Below are 18,290 nucleotides of genomic sequence, written 5' to 3' on the forward strand. Positions count from 1 at the left end.
TGAGAGCTCAGCAGCAGACATCATAGCTCAGCATCTTCGGCACGGCTTCAGAAGAACGAATTCACCTCCCTCCGTCCACCTTCACACCTCACTGTAGCATACTGTGACTCTGAGCAGTCCTACAGAGCAAACACAGATTTCAAGTTTTTAGGTCAACATGTCCTCTGTGGTATCTGCTAAATGTTTCCTTTTGCATTCTGATAATGCCGGCTATTACTGGGAACACAAGTGTCTCAAAACCACCATAAGCCTTGCGTACTTGTTGGTATTTCGCATCCAAAAAAGTGAGACTGCCGCCAAATGATGCCCATATTTTGTTTTAATTGTTTTACTGTGTCTGGCTTTGGCAGGTCATTGCCAGAGCTACTGCCTAGACAGCACAGAAAAGACAAAAACCTTTCTATTCTGAAATATGCAAATTTTGATAATGAACCCAAAACCAACACGCACCATCTTTATTAAAAACATCATGCCATTCTGAGCAGGTTTTCAACTGGACATGTCTGGGAAATGTAAGTTTCTGGACATTAAATGCAAAACAGAAAATGCAGTAAAACACATTGGATCATGCTTAGCTTAAACTTACCAAGTGAAACTGGAAGAGCTCAGTCAGCTCAGAGAATCAGTCTGATAACAAATTACTTTGGTTTAGATTGTTAAAAATGTACAAATCATGGTTCACCTGATAAGGAAGTATCACACCAGCTGTGTCCATTTGTATACAGACATATTTTTACAAGTCCCTGGATGAAAGAGCATGAATTTTGTCATGTCATACGTTTCTAGCTTAATAGGTTGTCGTGTTCTTAATGAGTGGTGTATATTCCTCAGCAACAACTTAGGGAAGAGAAAAAACTTTTACTGTTGTAGAAATTATTTTCTTTTTAACGACTATGGTTTTTTAATGATCTGTACTTTCCGTGAAGATTACAGAGACAGATAATATATTTTAATATCTAAGTGGTTTTTAAATATGTTAGTTCTTAAAGTTAATTGATAATTAGAAGCAGAATTTGTAAAAAAAAAAAAATAATCATTTAGGCCATACTTGAACTTTTTTCATTAGATTTTTTAATCTTTTGCACATTTGCATTGTTCATAAGGTACTCTCCTTCCTACCAAAGTAAAAAGCTTTCACATACAGAAGATTTCTGATAACTAAGAAAAGTGTTGTTCTGACACATACCATAACTTTCATGACCATAATACTTTTTCTTTGAAACTGGTTATTAATGAAAATACAAATTCCCTGAAGATGAAAATGACTGTGTATAGTGACCAGTACTACTCACACTCCTTGTTCGTTTGCAGGCTGACATGTCCAGCGAAGGTAAGGTCATCACGCCGTAGATTATCATTGCGAAGGTAATCACAATGAAGGTAGTAATACACAGGAATCCCACAGCAAAAAGCATACAGTAGCTGGAACTCTCTTTTCCCACAGGAGAAAAGAGAAATAAATGAAAAATACATCATTTACAACGGATTCAAAAAAGTTGATAATACACGTCATACATTTACATTTATTCATTGAGCAGATGTTTTTCGCCAAAGCGACGTACATCTCACAGAAAGTACAATTTGTGCATTACATTAGGAGAAAGAGAGACATAGTTGCAGACGTGTGATTCTTAAGTAAACTTAGTTTGTTATTTTCCACCTTATGCACCGATGTTCATTGTACAAGTAGGTGCACAAACTCAGGATAGACTAATCCTGATACACACAGGTACATACAGTATATCATAACACTATGTTGCACACACATCTCACCAGATTCCACCATTCTTTTGACAGTTCTGTTCCTGTGCAGTCCAGTTGTGGTCTCCAGGATGCAGGTGACAGCAGTCCCCTTGGCCCACAGGTGACCTGGGACAGACAGCCAGGTGCTGAGGGTGTCCTTGGCTTGGATAGGGCCGTGAACACGGAGTTCCAGCTGCCCAAGGGCCACTGCTTTCCCTTCTACCTTCCAGTGCACGCTGGCTTGGCTGGGGTCCACTCCGGACACCAAGCACAAAAGGGTGACTAGTTTGGAAAAGTTCAGTGCCTGAGGTACAGGCACAAAAATTTCTATGGTGTTTTCTGGAATTTCAGGCTCTGGAAGAGAACATCATAGATGATAAGAGAAATGTTTGATTCAAAAACATTAATTTAGGAACTTCAGTATAGCTTTTGCAGAAACCATGTCTTGAGTCTGAGCTCTGCCCTTTGACAGTTAGGAGTAAAATGGGTAGATTTAACATGAACCCTTAGTACATGCAAACACAATTCATTTTTTTTGCTTGAGAGTCTGACAGCTGTTGTTCAACTGGTACACTTAACAGTAATTCAATAATTCATACAACTCACCACCCTAAAATCCTAAATGTGGCAGACACTGTTGGTTTCATTTTGGGTTTTGTAAAAATGCAGAGTAGTATATATCATTCAGAGAATTATGAAATTGCTTGTATGAATTTTCTTCAAAGATAGACCCAACAGTGTCTGTGTTTCGTGAACAGGGCTACATTGTCAGTGTCACTGCAGTGAGTATGCTCACCAGAAACAGTTAGGGTGGTTCCATTTCCCAATTCGATCATGCCAATGTTGTTTAGGGCACAGTAGAAGATTCCGGTGTCTGCCAAGGTCGTTCTAGAGATGTGCAGCAGACAGGCTTTGTCTGTCATTTCGTAGTCCCCAGGTACACTAATGACCTCGCTGACAGAGTTATTATAAACACTGAGGCCATCTGTTTGCTGTTTAAGTAGCCAAAGTACACTGTTGCATTGCACTGTCATAGCAGTGATGTTGCAGATCAGAGTGACATTGGTGCCTGCTGCCACCCTTAGCGAATGGGGCTGTTGCCAAATCAGAGCTCCTAATGAGGAATGACAGGTGAACATCAATAAGAGATACGTTAATAATCTAATCAGTCCTTTTCCCAGACAGAAAGATGAATATCCTCTAGATTTGCATTGTTCTCCCCTTTAAAAACTATTAGACTTAAGAGTCTTTTTCAGGTTGTTCTCCAAACCTTTTTTGAGTTCAGTCCTCTGTTCTCAAATAATTACATTTTTATTCTAATGTTGTAACATAAAAAGAGCATTAAAATGTAGAAAATACATTTAACTACAAATTATCCAGTCATGGAAGCAATCAAAGTGATTATACAGCCAATTAATTATGTTTATCAGCAGAAATCAGGTTTTACTAAAGACGCAGAAAAACATTATTTGATTAATATTATAAAACAACATTAAGCAAGTTCAAAAACAGGCAAAGTAATATGAAATTCAACTGAAAACTGGTATTTTTTTAAAATTTTGCAGTAAATCCCAGTTGCATCATATCAGTTACAGGCTGAACTCAACAGTTCTTTAAAATGACAATTTACGTGACTCGTGCTATTGTTCATTTGTACCTCTTAAATTATAAAAGTAAAAAATTAATTAGGTTAACATGGACAAGTATTTTGTTCATTATTAACTCATTACATGGATCACTTGCACACAGTGGATATAAATTTTACAAAAAGTAAATAGTGAACATTGGTAATTTTTAAGATGCAGATATAAACAAAATATCAGAAAATTTGTTTCTAGCCAAATGGACACCCCTTCAACACATGCCTCACAGAAACTGACAAATATTGAATTAAGTCTAAAAAACTGAATGAGGTGTGCCAGGTATGTACTATAATATCAGTCAGTTATCAAAGCCAATTAAAAAAATCCCTTCCATTCTGCAATTACTTGTGTTCTTCCTAAGTAAAAATATATACTATTAAAGGTATATACTCTTATAACACAAATTAATAGATAATGTAAAGATAGAACCTTAATTTACCAATTGCCCAAAACTCCAGGAGCAAAGTGAGAATATAAATTGTCCAGAAGGGAGACATCATGCTGCCTGAAAGAAAAGAAACCAGAGCATCTTTCTCTAACGGAAATCTTTTATTATGCAGGTCAGTGACATCATGACCCCAATTCTCTTCACACACAGAGGAGAAAACAGTGAATGAACAAGAAAATAACACAATGTCTTGTAGCCAGCAGATCAAAAATTAAACCAGTTTTAAATACCTACGTAGCACATGACAGAATCTTCTTCAGATCGCTTACTGACTAAATATTCAGAATAATAGCAGTACACAGGCATGGCCAAGGGAGACATAGCAGGGATGTGTCCCTCCAATGTTCAAGAAAGCTTAATTTGTCCTCTACCAACATTTCTATATTATTACATTGAGCACAACTGATAATATGTTTTTGCCCTCCAGTACCTGGCAAGTTAACACACTGATTTAGTGAGCTGATGTAGTGTATATTGGTGAATACAGTACTGGTGTTTTTTAATTACATTTTAAATCGTTTCTTATTTATGAGTAATTACAGCGTATTTTTCTAGACTTTGTTTACTATTGTATGCGCTGTTACGGATTTGTGAAAGATATGGGGCAGCTGGTCGTGTAGTGGTTAGAGATGCTGCCTTTGTACCGAAAGGTTGAATGTTTGAAATGCACCTCCAGCTGCTGTACCCTTGAGCAAGGTACTTACCCTAAATTGGTCTGGTAAAATCACTCCAGCTGTAAAAATGGGTAAATAACTAAGCAGCGTAACATATGGTGGAATGTGAGACAAATTAATTGTACTTTAGAATCACTTGCCTGCATCCGAGTCTCTCTTCCTGTTGATGTAATGCACTCATTGTATTTTTCTCTGAGATGTACATCGCTTTGGACAAAAGTGTCAGCTAAATGAATACATGTACATCATGTTTATGGTTCCTTATCCATTTAGCAATATGTGATTGTCTGTATTTGCTGTCAGTCCACCAGTGACTTCCCCACTCCACTGTTTCAGCACTATAGATACTGCTGTTATATTTTTGGTAGCCCTAATAAAACAGTTCAAATAAAGACTATTATTCTGCTCATCATGACATCAGACATTGCCACAGTAATGAAGGGAAAATATGATGCAAGTAACATTTATCTTTAGTTACAGTCATTAATTTTACAAAAAGTTTTAAAGTAGCGCTTTACTCATAAAAAGTTTTGAAAGAACAAAAAAAGTTTTTTTTTTCCGCATCCACCCCGAAAACAAATTATACATAGAAAACACGCGGAGATGTCATAGTTAATGTCGCCGCCGTGTGGCGCTAAAGATCTCAAACGTTTCTTCATTACATATCGGAGGTAAAACCAACAGAAATTGATTTCGACAGACCAGCTCTCACAACTTTGGTAAGGATTTTAAAGAGAAAAAACATCAGCACTTGTGTCACATGGCCATTCCGCTTTAATGATGCCCACAGTGAACTCCTGGTTTATCCTTCGCCTGTAGAAATTCTATAGCATTCTTCTGAACATTATATTTATAATTCATGGAAATACTCTAGTCTTTTCACCTGTTTTTTGCTGATCGGCGAGGGTTCTACTGCTTTCCACTCCTGGGCCCCTCGCCCTTTTTAAAGTACGTTATCCCCGATATTTCGTAGAAATTTTTATTTTCATTCAAAACGTGACAGAAGAAACCCTTTTCAGTTTTTTCTGGCTCGATAACAACATCATTTTTGTCACAACCATTCATTGTCACGTCATCGTCGCTGTCCTGAACTTCTCCCAACTTTTCAGACGCGGTTTTTTGTGAAAAGCACTGTTCAAGCGCCAGCCATGGCTTCATAAAGCACTTATAGATCCTTTCTGTGAATTTAAACCTGAAAATCGTGATCCTGGTGGTTAAGTGATGCAGTTATATATGGGCACTTTCATCACGCAGTACGTCAGGAGGACCTGCTGCTCCGCTGCTCGTGATGTTAACTTAGGGTGACGGTGTGAGAGGGACACGATTGTTCCCCCGTCAGGTCCACCTGCGCGCGCTCCACCTGCGCGCGCTTGCATCTGTTCGCGCCATCCGTTTATAAGGACGATCCGCCTGCTGCTGTTTCCACAGAACACAACCGTTTGTCGGCGGCCGGATTGCAATTCCCTCTCTTCGTTTTCTTTTATTTTTCGGTGGGACTCGTTGGTTGGTTTTTAACAATACAGCTGAACTACGCACAATGGCACAGAAATTTCAGCGGATTGTACTCTACTTAGTGATGCTTCTCTGCGCTCTAAATTCAAGTAAGTCCATTCATCATGACATTTGCATTGTTCATTCGCGTGACCGTGTATTTAATTGGTATTAATTATTTTAAACAGGCATATCAAAAGTTGTGTTCGGGATAAGTGACCGAATATTTCCGTCTTTTCATTGTAGGCTCATTTGCAAAATGCGATTATGTATATTTCTCTTCTTGAAACTGATCACACGATAAAATTATTACTTTAATCTGTCTGAGTCTCAGCTATGCGACTGAAGTTCTTTTTTTTAAGAGTTTGAAGTTTGAAACGGTTTCTTTTCACCAAGTTCATCAGTGTCTCACTGTTTTCTGTTTATTCGTAATATTTTACGTTTGATTTTACTTTTTTAGTTTGAAGTATAATTATTTATTACACGTAAGCCATAAATACTATTTATAAATGATATATGACAAGTCCAATTAATTATATATTCAAATAGTACATATTACAAATGTAGATACATAAAATATGCAGCAATTTGATATTCCTTTCAGAGACAAACAATCCCTCGATTGTATAATTTCATCTTGCTCTTACTCACTTCTCACTGAGTTCATTACTGTGTCAAACAGAATCACAGGTAGGAATGACTGGGTAATAAGAAATCTGAGATGTCCAACAGTTCTGAGCCCTATGAACATAGAAGCGATAAAATTATATTCGATAAATGTATAGATTTTGCTCCATTGTGGGGAATTATTTGCATCTACAGTACAGGAAGTTAATAGCTTACATTGTGAGCAATAGGTCATAAAAAAGCATTAATTTGAAAATAAATTTGTTTTTTAAACATTGTTTCCAGTGGAGATACTGTTTTAATTAATAATATACATTTTTTTTTTTTTTTAGAAAAGACCTTCATCAGTGCTACAGCTACAACAGCAGAACATACAAGTTCTTTAGGGAATTCTGCCAACACCACTACCACTCAAAAATATTCTTCTGAGATCACCACATCAGTTCATACTACTGACAGTTCTACTCAGAGCACCTCTCATTCCACGTCGATTTATACTACTGACAATTCTACTCAGAGCACCGCTCATTCCATGTCGATTTATACTACTGACAGTTCTACCGAGAGCACCATTCATCATCCAACTGATAATACCACAGGTAGCTATAATGAAAGCACTACTCATTCCTCACTGGTTAGTTATTCAGACATTTCTACGACTAGCAGAGCTCATTCTCCAGTGGTCAATACTGCAGACACTTCTAGTGAAAGCACCACTCATCCTCCACCTGTTAATACCTCAGATACTTCTACAGAATCCACTATGCCGTTGATTAGCACTACAGGCAATTCTAGAGAAATCACTTATCAGGCCACATCAGATAGTACTAAAAGTAATTTAAGTCAAAATACTTCTAGTCCTTCGCTTGGTAATCATACAGCAGATGATGTAAATGTAACCAGCAGTCCTCCATTAAGGCATACAACCACTAAACCCATACATCTGACAGTTAGTATTCCATCATCTAGCAATACTCAGCAGCCTGGGAATGTGGAAACTCATTCTCCATCACATAGTACAAATTTAGCTTCAAAAAATACCTCTGAGTATCCTGTGCCAGGAGCCAATAGTAAGCCTAGTGACATTACAACAAACAAAGCAGATAGTTCCAACACTCAAACACAAGGGACAGCAAACAGTTTGGGAACACACACAGAATCCAGTGTACCTCTTGCCTATAGTGATCAAGTCCCAGGCTGGGCCATAGCTCTACTGGTGCTAGTCTGCTTCATGGTGCTGCTCCTCCTTATTCTCTGCATCGTGCTGGTAAGTGTTAGAGGAGACACACTGGACTCTCAACTATGTCTCTCCTCCTCTTTCTTCCACATATGCCAATAATGATCATATTTCTGGTTTCCACTGACTGCATCAAGTCCTCCTGAACGTTGTCTGAATACTGTAGCAACAACAACTGACATAGTGGTTCCTTTGGGACTAATCCTAACACTAATCCTGTCCCTCTTTTTTCACCTCTGTGCAGCTGGTGTGCTGGTGTAAAAGGTGGAGAAACTATGGCTTCCTGGATATGTCTGGAGACCCCATTCCATATGGCCATTTTAATCATGGGGACAATATTCCCATGTACTCTACTCACAGCCGCTTTGAGGCACCCAACGGCAAACCCTACGTAAGCCAGACAATTTGTGACCAAGATTTCCATCATCCTGAGCACGTCATTTAAATGGGTCCTTGTTGCATTTCTATTTCATTGAAAAGCAAAAAGCTCTGCAACCTTCTACGGTCAACTATCAATGGAAATTTGCATGTCAAGGATCAAGTGCTTCCAGCTCTTGGGAGTTTGACTGCTAATATATAAAAGCACCAGAGCAAATCCCATCTCTGTTTCAAGACTAGGTTGTATGTATTCTCATCACAGTGTATAATGTTATCATAATTTTCAAAATCACTCAGTGATACGGAATTTTCATTGCATGATTAATGCTCAGATTAAACTAAATACTTATTTAGGGGGTTGTATAGGGATAACTTGCACAGAGAGTTTTATGCAAAGAGCAGTATACTGTGTGGTATTCTAGCAGAGGGAAGATTGTACACTGCAAGCCAGATTAATTCAAAAGTTGACAAGACAGTTGTACACAAATACCATCTGATTGTTCAATGTTTTTTCATTCTGAATTTTTTTGATTTTAGTTTCTGCACTTACTGCTACAAGTTTTCACATTTTATAGATTTTTTTACTCACCATTCTTATAAATGGCTACTGCACAACATATTTCCTGCATATTATTTGTTAGGAGAGCTGAATATTTACTGAATCAATTTAAGTTAACTATTACACCAAAAGGAGGGGGGTGCGGTGGCGCAGTGGGTTGGACCACAGTCCTGCTTTCCAGTGGGTCTGGGGTTCAAATCCCGCTTGGGGTGCTTTGCGGCGGACTGGCGTCCCGTCCTGGGTGTGTCCCCTTCCCCCTCTGGCCTTGCGCCCTGTGTTGCCGGGTAGGCTCCGGTTCCCCGTGACCCCGTATGGGACAAGCGGTTCTGACAATGTGTGTGTGTGTGTATTACACCAAAAGATATAAGTGCCACATCCTGGATTGAAATCCGCAATGATTTCATTACAAGGTCTATTTTTTTAAATACGTATTTACCTATACAAACAGTGGCACTAAAGCATTTTTTACTTCAGTTTTTTTGGGTGTGGCAGTGCAGTTTAGCTGACATTATCACCAAATTCCAGAGAAAGCCACAATGAAAAGACTTTATCACCACCACAATAGATGGCATCCATCATTCTGTCGAATTAATATTAAAGAGCGATCAACCGTAATCTCCTTCAGTAAACCTAAGCAGTCTGAGAGGGCTAAATTCAGTTGTAAGTGATACCATTTGGCATACTCCAAACAATCGCTCTTCCACTCACACACGCGCGCTCGCACACATATACACAGGTAAAAACACTGTGACACATATTCCGTCCAGGGCAAGAAAGCCTAGGCTGTGGCCTCTGGACCCTGCTTTAGCTCAGCTACAGTTACTGAGAGTTCCTATTTTCCCCTTTTCATAGACGCCTCTTTGTGCCCTGCCGGCTTTGACAGGGAAACATGAGGCGTGGGAAACACAAGCTCTCCACAGAGACTCTAAGCCCTGGCTACCCATCGTCTCTACCCTCTGAAAGGGTTCACACTGACATTCTGTCCTCCACAGAGACATTAAGCCTTAGCTGTCCATGGTTTCTGCTCTGTGAACGGGTCCACACAGCATCCACTTGTGTGTCTGACAAAAGCTGAGAAAACCTCTGAAATGAGTAGCAGCAAATATACAGGACTATGTTTCTGCTAGTACCCTTGATATTCTTGACTGTTGTTTTTTGTGGTTTTACGACTTTATACTGTGGCCAAATGTGACCTAGTGAAATATGAATATCACAGAGTTCACAGCCTTGTACAGCAAGAATTAGTGGTCAGAGAAGAAAAACAAGGAACAGAAATAGAAACAGGTGGATGAAGTCGTTTTTCTTAGATGGCCTAACAAAGGGAGCATTGAGTTAATGTAAATAAGACTGCACATGCATCACGCTGCCATTGCTACCTCACTTATAACCGCCCACTGAAGGAGGTATGAAGCAAGATCTACACAGTCACTGATCAAATTATTATTCCATTTTTTTTTAATTCCAAACAGCACATGATCAAATGGATAATTCATCCTGTATAGTCAAAGCTTAATCATCAAAGACAAACATTTTTATTTACTTTCATTCTTTCTCAAGGGTCCTTAAATATTTTCTTTCTACGCAAATATTTATTAGATATTTTAGGGAAACATATTGCTTTCACTGACAAGACATAAAAGTCACTGTTTCGTTTGCTTAAAAGATAAAATGGTTTACATTTTTGCCAAAAGTGCCCTTGGAATGGTCCAGTGTTATTTGACTGGAGCTGATTTCAAAATAAATAACATGGAATCGTTATGCAGTTAATATCCCTAAGATATTAATAGATAAATGTTATAGTGCATATTTCCATGGTTTAAAACTTAGTTTCTTCTATATGTTTTTTAGTAGCTATAATTGAAGTAGTTATAAATGCTTATTTTACTCATTCGTAAATAAAATTTATATTGCAGTTTATAAAATTTATATTTCATTTAAATTGAAAGCTCTCTCACTGGTGCACTGCATAGAGTCATACTCCAGGAATTAGACATTGAATCTGCCAGTAGTCATTCATAGGCAGGTTGGTGCTCATAATGAATGAAAACAATCATGCAATTTTCTATCTTTTAAAGCCACGGGCACTGAGGGCTGTGAAGCAATAACTGAAACACCGCAAGACTGAGAAACTTGTGTTACTCCTCTCCTTGTTCTCCTCTTCTTGTTGTCGTATGCATCCTCAAAGCCTTAAGCTGAAGAAGTGAAAAAATAAAAAGCCAAATTTGATAAAAGAATGGCAAACTGAAAATGCTTAGAACTGTGCAGTTCTTTGAATTAAGGAAAGCCAGTTGTAATTGTCCATATGTTTGAAATCCTTCTTAAGCGTATTTTAAATATTTCACATTTGGCTTTCCTGTTGTTGCCATATGGGGTTTGTTTTTGTAGTGCTGTGTAGCAACCACTTTTGTATTACTTAACTGCATTTTTTACATTTCACATGTGATGGTCAGCTTCACTGCAAAAGCAATTTACATGCTAAATAAAAAAATATATTATGTATATATAGTAAAAATATAGTAATGTATATTCACTACATAGTATATTTACAGAAAACAGGGTTGGAAAACATTGTCATTGCTCATTGTCTTCATCCAGCTTACATGGTTTTTGCAATAAAATATTGCAAAATATGCATGTAATAATTGTGACCTTAACACTGCAAGTCGCTTTGGAGAAAAGCGTCAGCTAAATGAATAAATGTAATGTAAATGTAAACGTAAAATCCAAAAAGGTTTTCTCCAGGGCTACAAAAATATGTTAGTTAGTTAGTTTAGCCAGATGTCCAGGTCATGATAGTCAAGTGCTTGCAGGAGGGTTGCAGTGTTTGCAGGTTTCTCACATCAGTTTTTACAGGCACCATTGCTTCATTTGCCCAGTGAGGAAAGTAAAGTATTATAAAGGGCTTGTCTGGCCAAGTACAGTGAAAACTTGCACATACTGTAGCCCTTCAAAACTTAGAAACTATAGGGTGTGTGTGTGTGCACAACAAAACATGAAGCTAAAGATCTCCTACGTGTCTTTCCAGGCCGTGTTGTAACCCATTGAACATTTTGTCTGGCAGGACGACTTGGAGTCCTCAAGCAAAAACCGAACTGGAATGTATGTAGTGAATAACTGAGAATTATGCTGGCATGATTAGGATCACGGTAAGTAAAACCATAGAGACTCAGTGGTTTGTACTAACCTGTACTATCTAATGCACAGATGGGGCAATGTTATTCCTTAAGGGAAAAAAGTCTGGCTGTGCTCCAGCACAATTAAGCTCATTGTTCAGACAGAAAATCATGTAGCCTAGAATTAATGTATATTTTAATGAAAAAAAGTGAAAATTAGTTTTGCAACAGTGGCAGTAGCATAACTACTAATAAACAAAACTGAAGACAAAAGCTGGTTGTTTGCTCTGAAATAGTCTTTAGGGATTACTTGTAACACAAAGATGTACACAAGAGGTCTGTGCCAGTGTTTAAAAGCACAAATAGACTCTAGAGCCGGGATCCTCTCAGAGACAGTATCCCTTACAGACCACAGATCGGTGTCATGTACAGAGAACCAGGTATTTCATAGTGGACCAACTTCCTAACTATTGACGAGAAGAATTGTCTGTCAGTTGGCATAAACACATGTTGGTTCTCATTTATGCTAACCAAGTTCAGTAAAAAGATAATAAACAAGAGTAAGTCAAAAAGTGTCCATAATAATGTTTTTTTAGGTTAAAATAATAATGCAAATATTTTTGACTTACCCTCCTGTTTAGCAGACCAATTTTAATTTCCTGTTGTGGGAATCAATTAAATGTGCAATAAAAAATGCAAACTTTAGTATCCTTTTAACCAATGTAAACTTTGATTAGTTCTGCTCATAAAGCAACATCTGTTGTGCACAGATCAAGGGAAGACAGGCAAATAGTGTGGTGATTCAGGACCCCCATTTGCAAACAATATTCTTACTTCTTACTTTCACATACCTGTGGAAAAGACCAGCTATGCTTCTTTACTGTGGCGGTGTTTAGAAGAGAAACACAAACCTGTGGGGTACAAGTTAGATAACTCTGGGCTGGACTCCAGGCACATCATCGCCATTTGTTCAGCAGCCTCTGTCTCTGTTGAATGATTGCTCCGTTTCCACTCGCTGAGTTTCACACCTTTAATTTTCCTTACAGCAATGAAGGAACCCATCGTGCTACATTTCTGAATTTATCAACGTGTTGACTGGAATGTAGTTTTGGATTTGCAGTCCCCATTTGTACACTATAACAGATACAGGCAGTCTATAGTACATCAGTGTTTCACTGTACACCATGCTGTTTATGCTTGTCAGTCATTAGCTCCACTCTACAGAGTCCCATAAATGCTCAGATGCATATACAGTATTTACATTTACATGTACTCATTTAGGGGGGGTGTGGTGGCACAGCAGGTTTGGCCTGGGCATGCTATGTCGGGGGTCTGGGGTTCAAGCCCTGCTTGGGGTGCCTTATAGTAGACTGGCATCCCATCTGGGGTGTGCCCCCTCTCCCTCCAGGCTTGCGCCCTGTGTTGCTGGGTTAGGCTCTGGCTTGCTGTGACCTTGCTCAGGACAAGTGTGTGTGTGTGTTCATTTAGCAGATGCTTGTCTCCAAAGCGACGTACATCTCATAGAAAATACAATGTGTGCATTATATCAGCAGAAAGAGAGGCATAGATGCAAACATGCGATTCTTAAATGCAGTTAGTTCTTTTCACCATATGAACCAATGTTCATCGCATGAGTAGCTGCATAAAAGTTTATTCGAACGTAGTTTGCATATATGCACAGTAGGAATCTGTTCATCCTTTTTCTGAATTAATTTCCCAAACATTGTATGTTCTGCTGCTTTTAGCCCCGGTGAAGAGCTCAGCATGAAGACTGGAGAGGAGCTCTACCACACTCATACACCACATGCATGCTCAGCAGCACAGAAAGTCTCACAACAACCACTGAAGGTCACTTTTCCTTCACATGCTCATTTTTCTATTTATCCTCACATTTTTTGAGATGTTACGCAGTAGTGTACAGTCAGTGAATGCTGCTCTGTAATGCATGTTAGTCGTGAATGTTGCTCTGTTAGTGGAATTCTGGTATGTTGAATCACAGAAACAAAATGTTCCATATAATTTATTTCATAAATATATAGTATATGCAAGTTCAGTTAATTTTATTATGACTACATTCTGTTAAAGATATTGTTTTTTGCACAATTTCCACATATTTGTTTGCAAGCTTATCACTGTAAATATGCATTTTTTTGTGTATTTTAAGTCAGTGATGCACCTTGACACTAATGCCAATAAAACTGAGTTAAAACTGCTGCAATACACATCATATTCATTATACTTATTACCTGCATCACACTTTGAGTATGGTCAAACTACACTCCACAGTTTAAGCGTAGATCACGTATCTGCAAGGAAAGGCTCTCCAACCCTGTACGTTCAGGTGTATGCACCTGTCTTCTGTTTGTTTCTCATAATTCCTAACATAGTTAATATTAAGCAAGCACATGACCTAATGAACTAATAAGTCCATTAACCTTTCACATCTAAATGAAGCGGAATGCTGAAACATACGTATGGTGGGATATTCTTAGGCTGGGACCGCTGCTCTGTTAATGTTGAGCAAAGAGAAGTTCTTTTAACATTATTTAATAATGAAGGGATAATCTTTCCAGTTCTTGAGAAAATGTTGTATGTTTACATTTTCATTGCATATTTACTTCAAAATCACAGATAATTTAAAGCAAGATTGTTACTGTATTTACATGTACATGTTTTGAATATAAAATAAAACAGTTTCTTACAAAAACTCGAAAATTTGTGTAATGTGTAATTTGTTGCTTTTTTTAAAAGAATTTTTTTGGGCTACATGCTGATGGGAACTAAAGGAGATATGTGCTGGACTACGGTATATTGCTTTGACTTCCCAAAATGCAATTCAAAATTTTCCCTGAACCAGCTTGTCTGTTATGAGACTGAGCAACCAAAAAAATCATCCATGCAAAAAGAGAACAAAGCCCATGAAGCTGTGTTGACAGCATCTTTGTCTCCCACGTAAAACAAACCTTCTTCCCCCATCTAACACTATAAAATCACTGCCTCCTAAACAGCTGGAACAGAGAAGAGAGACACATTGCACATGTAAGGGAGTAAAATGTCAAATGAACCATGAAAAACCGTAATGTATCCTCACAAAATCCATACTTGACATAAGACAGAAAAAGTCTTTGAATCATTAATTAAACAATCAGGGACTATGTACAAATATGTTATATTTCAATGTGCTGATAGAGCTGTTGTGATTATTAGATACTCGTTGTATTTTAAACACTGGAGAATGACCAAAGGAAGCCTGAGCTATTTTTTGTGTACAGTATATAATTCCATTTAGTCATACGCACTTCCTGCAAATGAGTCAGTTTCTACCACACCTACTCGCACCTTGCTCAGTGTCCACTCCCTCCGATAGGGTGGCTGTTGATTCACCATGAGCTTATAACAGGTGACCAGCAGAGAAAGGACTGTACCAGGCAACCACACGACACCCAGCTGTAGCTGAGCTCGATCATAATCATTTAGGTCATTCTGAGTGTACAAGTAAAACAAGCTTTGCCACTTATGGGGGGAAGTTCAGCCTTTTTCATATCCAGTCTCTTTGTAGCGTTTAACTGGCTGTGTGCTGAAACCTCTCATTGTTCTCATATCTCCTGTTTCTAGAAAATTGGTACTTTAATATTAACTTACTGCTGTTTCCTAAACAAGCTTCTTTTAATGTTAAAACCCATTTTTACCTTACAAACACACACTGCTGCTTCCAAAGGCCATTTTTAACAAGCACATTTTTCTAATTATTTCAGTAGTTAATTATTTTTTAATATTTTTCTGCTTTCTCTTCGAGATGCAAGAGGCACCATTATACTAAGTGGGGACCATGACACAAAAGTACTATTGGAGGCAGAAGACTGTGAAAATGCAGAAAATCCTTCCACTGTGACAATTATTGCTACTGTTCACATTTTTAAAAGAAATTAATCTGCTGTTACCTTTTATTTGGACATTATGGGAAAACTCACTTGTACATATAAAACAATCTGTCCTAAATCCCTGCACTGGGTCCACATATGAAAATGGGAGAACTTCTCCTTTTACCAATGCAATGAAATATGGAATCACTCTGAGACTCGGAACACGGCTGTATCTTTGGTGCGCTGCAGTTCAGGAGTAAGGCTAAGAAACATTCTGGAAAAGAACCGCAGCATTAATAACTTAGGCTTAAAGGGATCCATTTCCTCCTATTTCTGTCAAGCTTGAATGACACTAACAGCTCTTGTTAGCCGACCTTACCAGGTAGTGTTTTTACCAGAACATTTCCCATTTCGATGAAAGCCGGGTAAAAGTGTGCCTCGCTGGGCTGCCGAGGACAGTCCGTGCAGCGGGTACAGCGAGGTAAACTGAAAAGGCTGTCATGACAACCTGCACAAGGGTGGGGCCGTCTGGCTTGCTGGGCCCACCCATGACCAGCAGTGGCAGATAAGGAATGATATCTTGTAAAATAATCACTTTCAATGAAAGTGTGCGGTGAAATCAAATCCCCCAGCATAACTGCTTTTATCCGAATAAAGGCACCAAAAGGCTCTTTCAGACCCAACGAGCCGAGCTCCCCGGTTTCCCTCTTGAAGGGGACTTAAACTTGAGGCTCATTGCGAGGGGCGAAGGACCCCACCCGTCCGCAAAGTCTGTATAGTTGCGTACACTCAGAAAGCCCCACTAACCATGTTTGAAGCTGTTCCAGTTGACAAAAATAAATATTGTTCAACTTCCTCATTTCCCTCTTTTGGAAGACGACTTGCTACCCTACAAAAGTTCGCAGAAACAGAGGGGCATTCGTGACGGTACAATTCCGCCCAAATGCTGTGTGAAAGAAATAAAACTAACTAGAAATCAAAAGAGAGAATGTATTTGAGTTTTTGGGCCACTACACTGTAAAACTGTGATTAAAAGCTTAGTGTTGTACTCCACTGAAAGGTCGCGGTGTGTGTTGTCGTTCACCCGGCTGTCAGTTACATCATTGTTTTTAATATGAGGAAAACCAGACTGAAACACATCATGCTGAACAAAGTTTCTCTTGGTAATCTGGAAATGGTGGAGCCAAACAACATTCGGGACAGAGCAATTGGCACATGGAGGCTCCGCCCTGGAAACATTATGTAGCAGAAAGACAGCAGACATCACACGTAGACACCCTACACGTGTGCATTCCAAATATTTTATCAGTAGTTTCAGCTGCCTCATGATATACTGGGGTCGCATCCAGGGTGTTCCCTGCTTCATAAATATGCTTCCAAGAAGGGCTCCAGAACACTTCAACCCTGTACTGGAAAAACAGTTACTGGTAATGAATGAATGGAATTTGCATGGAATTTGAATTTAGTAACTCATTGTATTTCTAAAATCTGTCCATTACAGACCGAAAGCAACCTGCATTTTCCGTGCCTTGCCGTTACAGCAGTAAAACGCACCAAACACAGAACATCCTTCTCCCACCTACAATGTTTGTACCTGGTGTCTAGCGTTTAAATGTCCATTATCAACTGAAATCTGACAGATGTTGCACGTGTTTATGAGATCGCTTGGTCCGCAAATGAAATGAAATGAGTTTGCGAAAACAACGTATTTGTATTTTGGTCACTTTAAATTTATTGAGATTTAAATAACATCTGTAACTTTAATAATAATATTAAAATGAAAAAGTCAGTGTTTTTATGTACTATACCTTTATTTGACACTTTCACAGAAACCTGTAAATAAATCAAGGGACATGTTAACCATTTGATCATGTGTAGACAAGCTGAAAGTGACCAAAAGCTGACAAATACTGCATATACTTGAGACATGAATCAGTCAACTGTCTGGACTGATTAGAAGGTTGCGGGAAATGGACTGTGTTATTTTCAGTAATTTTAATGTCAGTTGAAGGTAGTAAAAAATAAAGTAACTGCTACAGAGTTTTTTATTTATTGTTTTATCAGAAGTTTTTATCCGAGGAATCAAATAAACCAAGGGATGTCTGTAATACTAAACATAGATCGATTAAGAAGTAGTGGTAAAGTAACTTTGGACTTAGATTTAAACTAAGTTAGGAATGAATTTCTGGTTCTAGTTGTACTTTTAAGTTGATTAGCAAGTGTTCATCTATATTCATAGGTAAACTGTGAGGTAAAAGATGTTTAGATCTGGTCAGACTTAAAATGACCAAGAATACACTCATTGTCACTCAATCACTATTGGTAAGTGTTTGTCCAAGTATGGGTCACAGTGGTCAAGAAGCTATGCCAGAAGCTCAGGGCACAAAGCTGAGCAAGGTAAAACTATGGACAGGCCACTAATCCATCACTGCGTACACATTCACACACAGTCGCTCTAACAAGTCACAGGCAATATTTTGTCACTCACAAAATACACTATTGAGTAATTCATTG

The 18,290-nt window shown here is 38.4% G+C and overlaps 1 protein-coding gene across 2 annotated transcripts; it reads left to right on the plus strand.

The window, feature by feature from the left end:
• Nucleotides 1-4,989: 4,989 nt before the first annotated feature.
• Nucleotides 4,990-13,868, plus strand: LOC108941893 (mucin-3A). Of its 2 annotated transcripts, none has more exons than XM_018764798.1 (5): nucleotides 4,990-5,227; nucleotides 6,959-7,893; nucleotides 8,108-8,254; nucleotides 11,862-11,946; nucleotides 13,659-13,868. In XM_018764798.1, exons 2-4 carry the CDS (start codon nucleotides 7,159-7,161, stop codon nucleotides 11,916-11,918), a joined length of 939 nt encoding a protein of 312 aa, XP_018620314.1. In that variant the 5' UTR covers nucleotides 4,990-5,227; nucleotides 6,959-7,158; the 3' UTR covers nucleotides 11,919-11,946; nucleotides 13,659-13,868. The 2 variants fall into 2 exon arrangements, with proteins under 2 accessions (XP_018620314.1, XP_018620313.2); XM_018764797.2 differs by lacking the exon at nucleotides 4,990-5,227 and adding an exon at nucleotides 5,325-6,109.
• The last annotated feature ends 4,422 nt before the right edge of the window (nucleotides 13,869-18,290 follow it).

This window comes from Scleropages formosus, chromosome 18 (genome assembly GCF_900964775.1).
Source record: "Scleropages formosus chromosome 18, fSclFor1.1, whole genome shotgun sequence".
Taxonomy (NCBI): Eukaryota; Metazoa; Chordata; class Actinopteri; order Osteoglossiformes; family Osteoglossidae; genus Scleropages; species Scleropages formosus.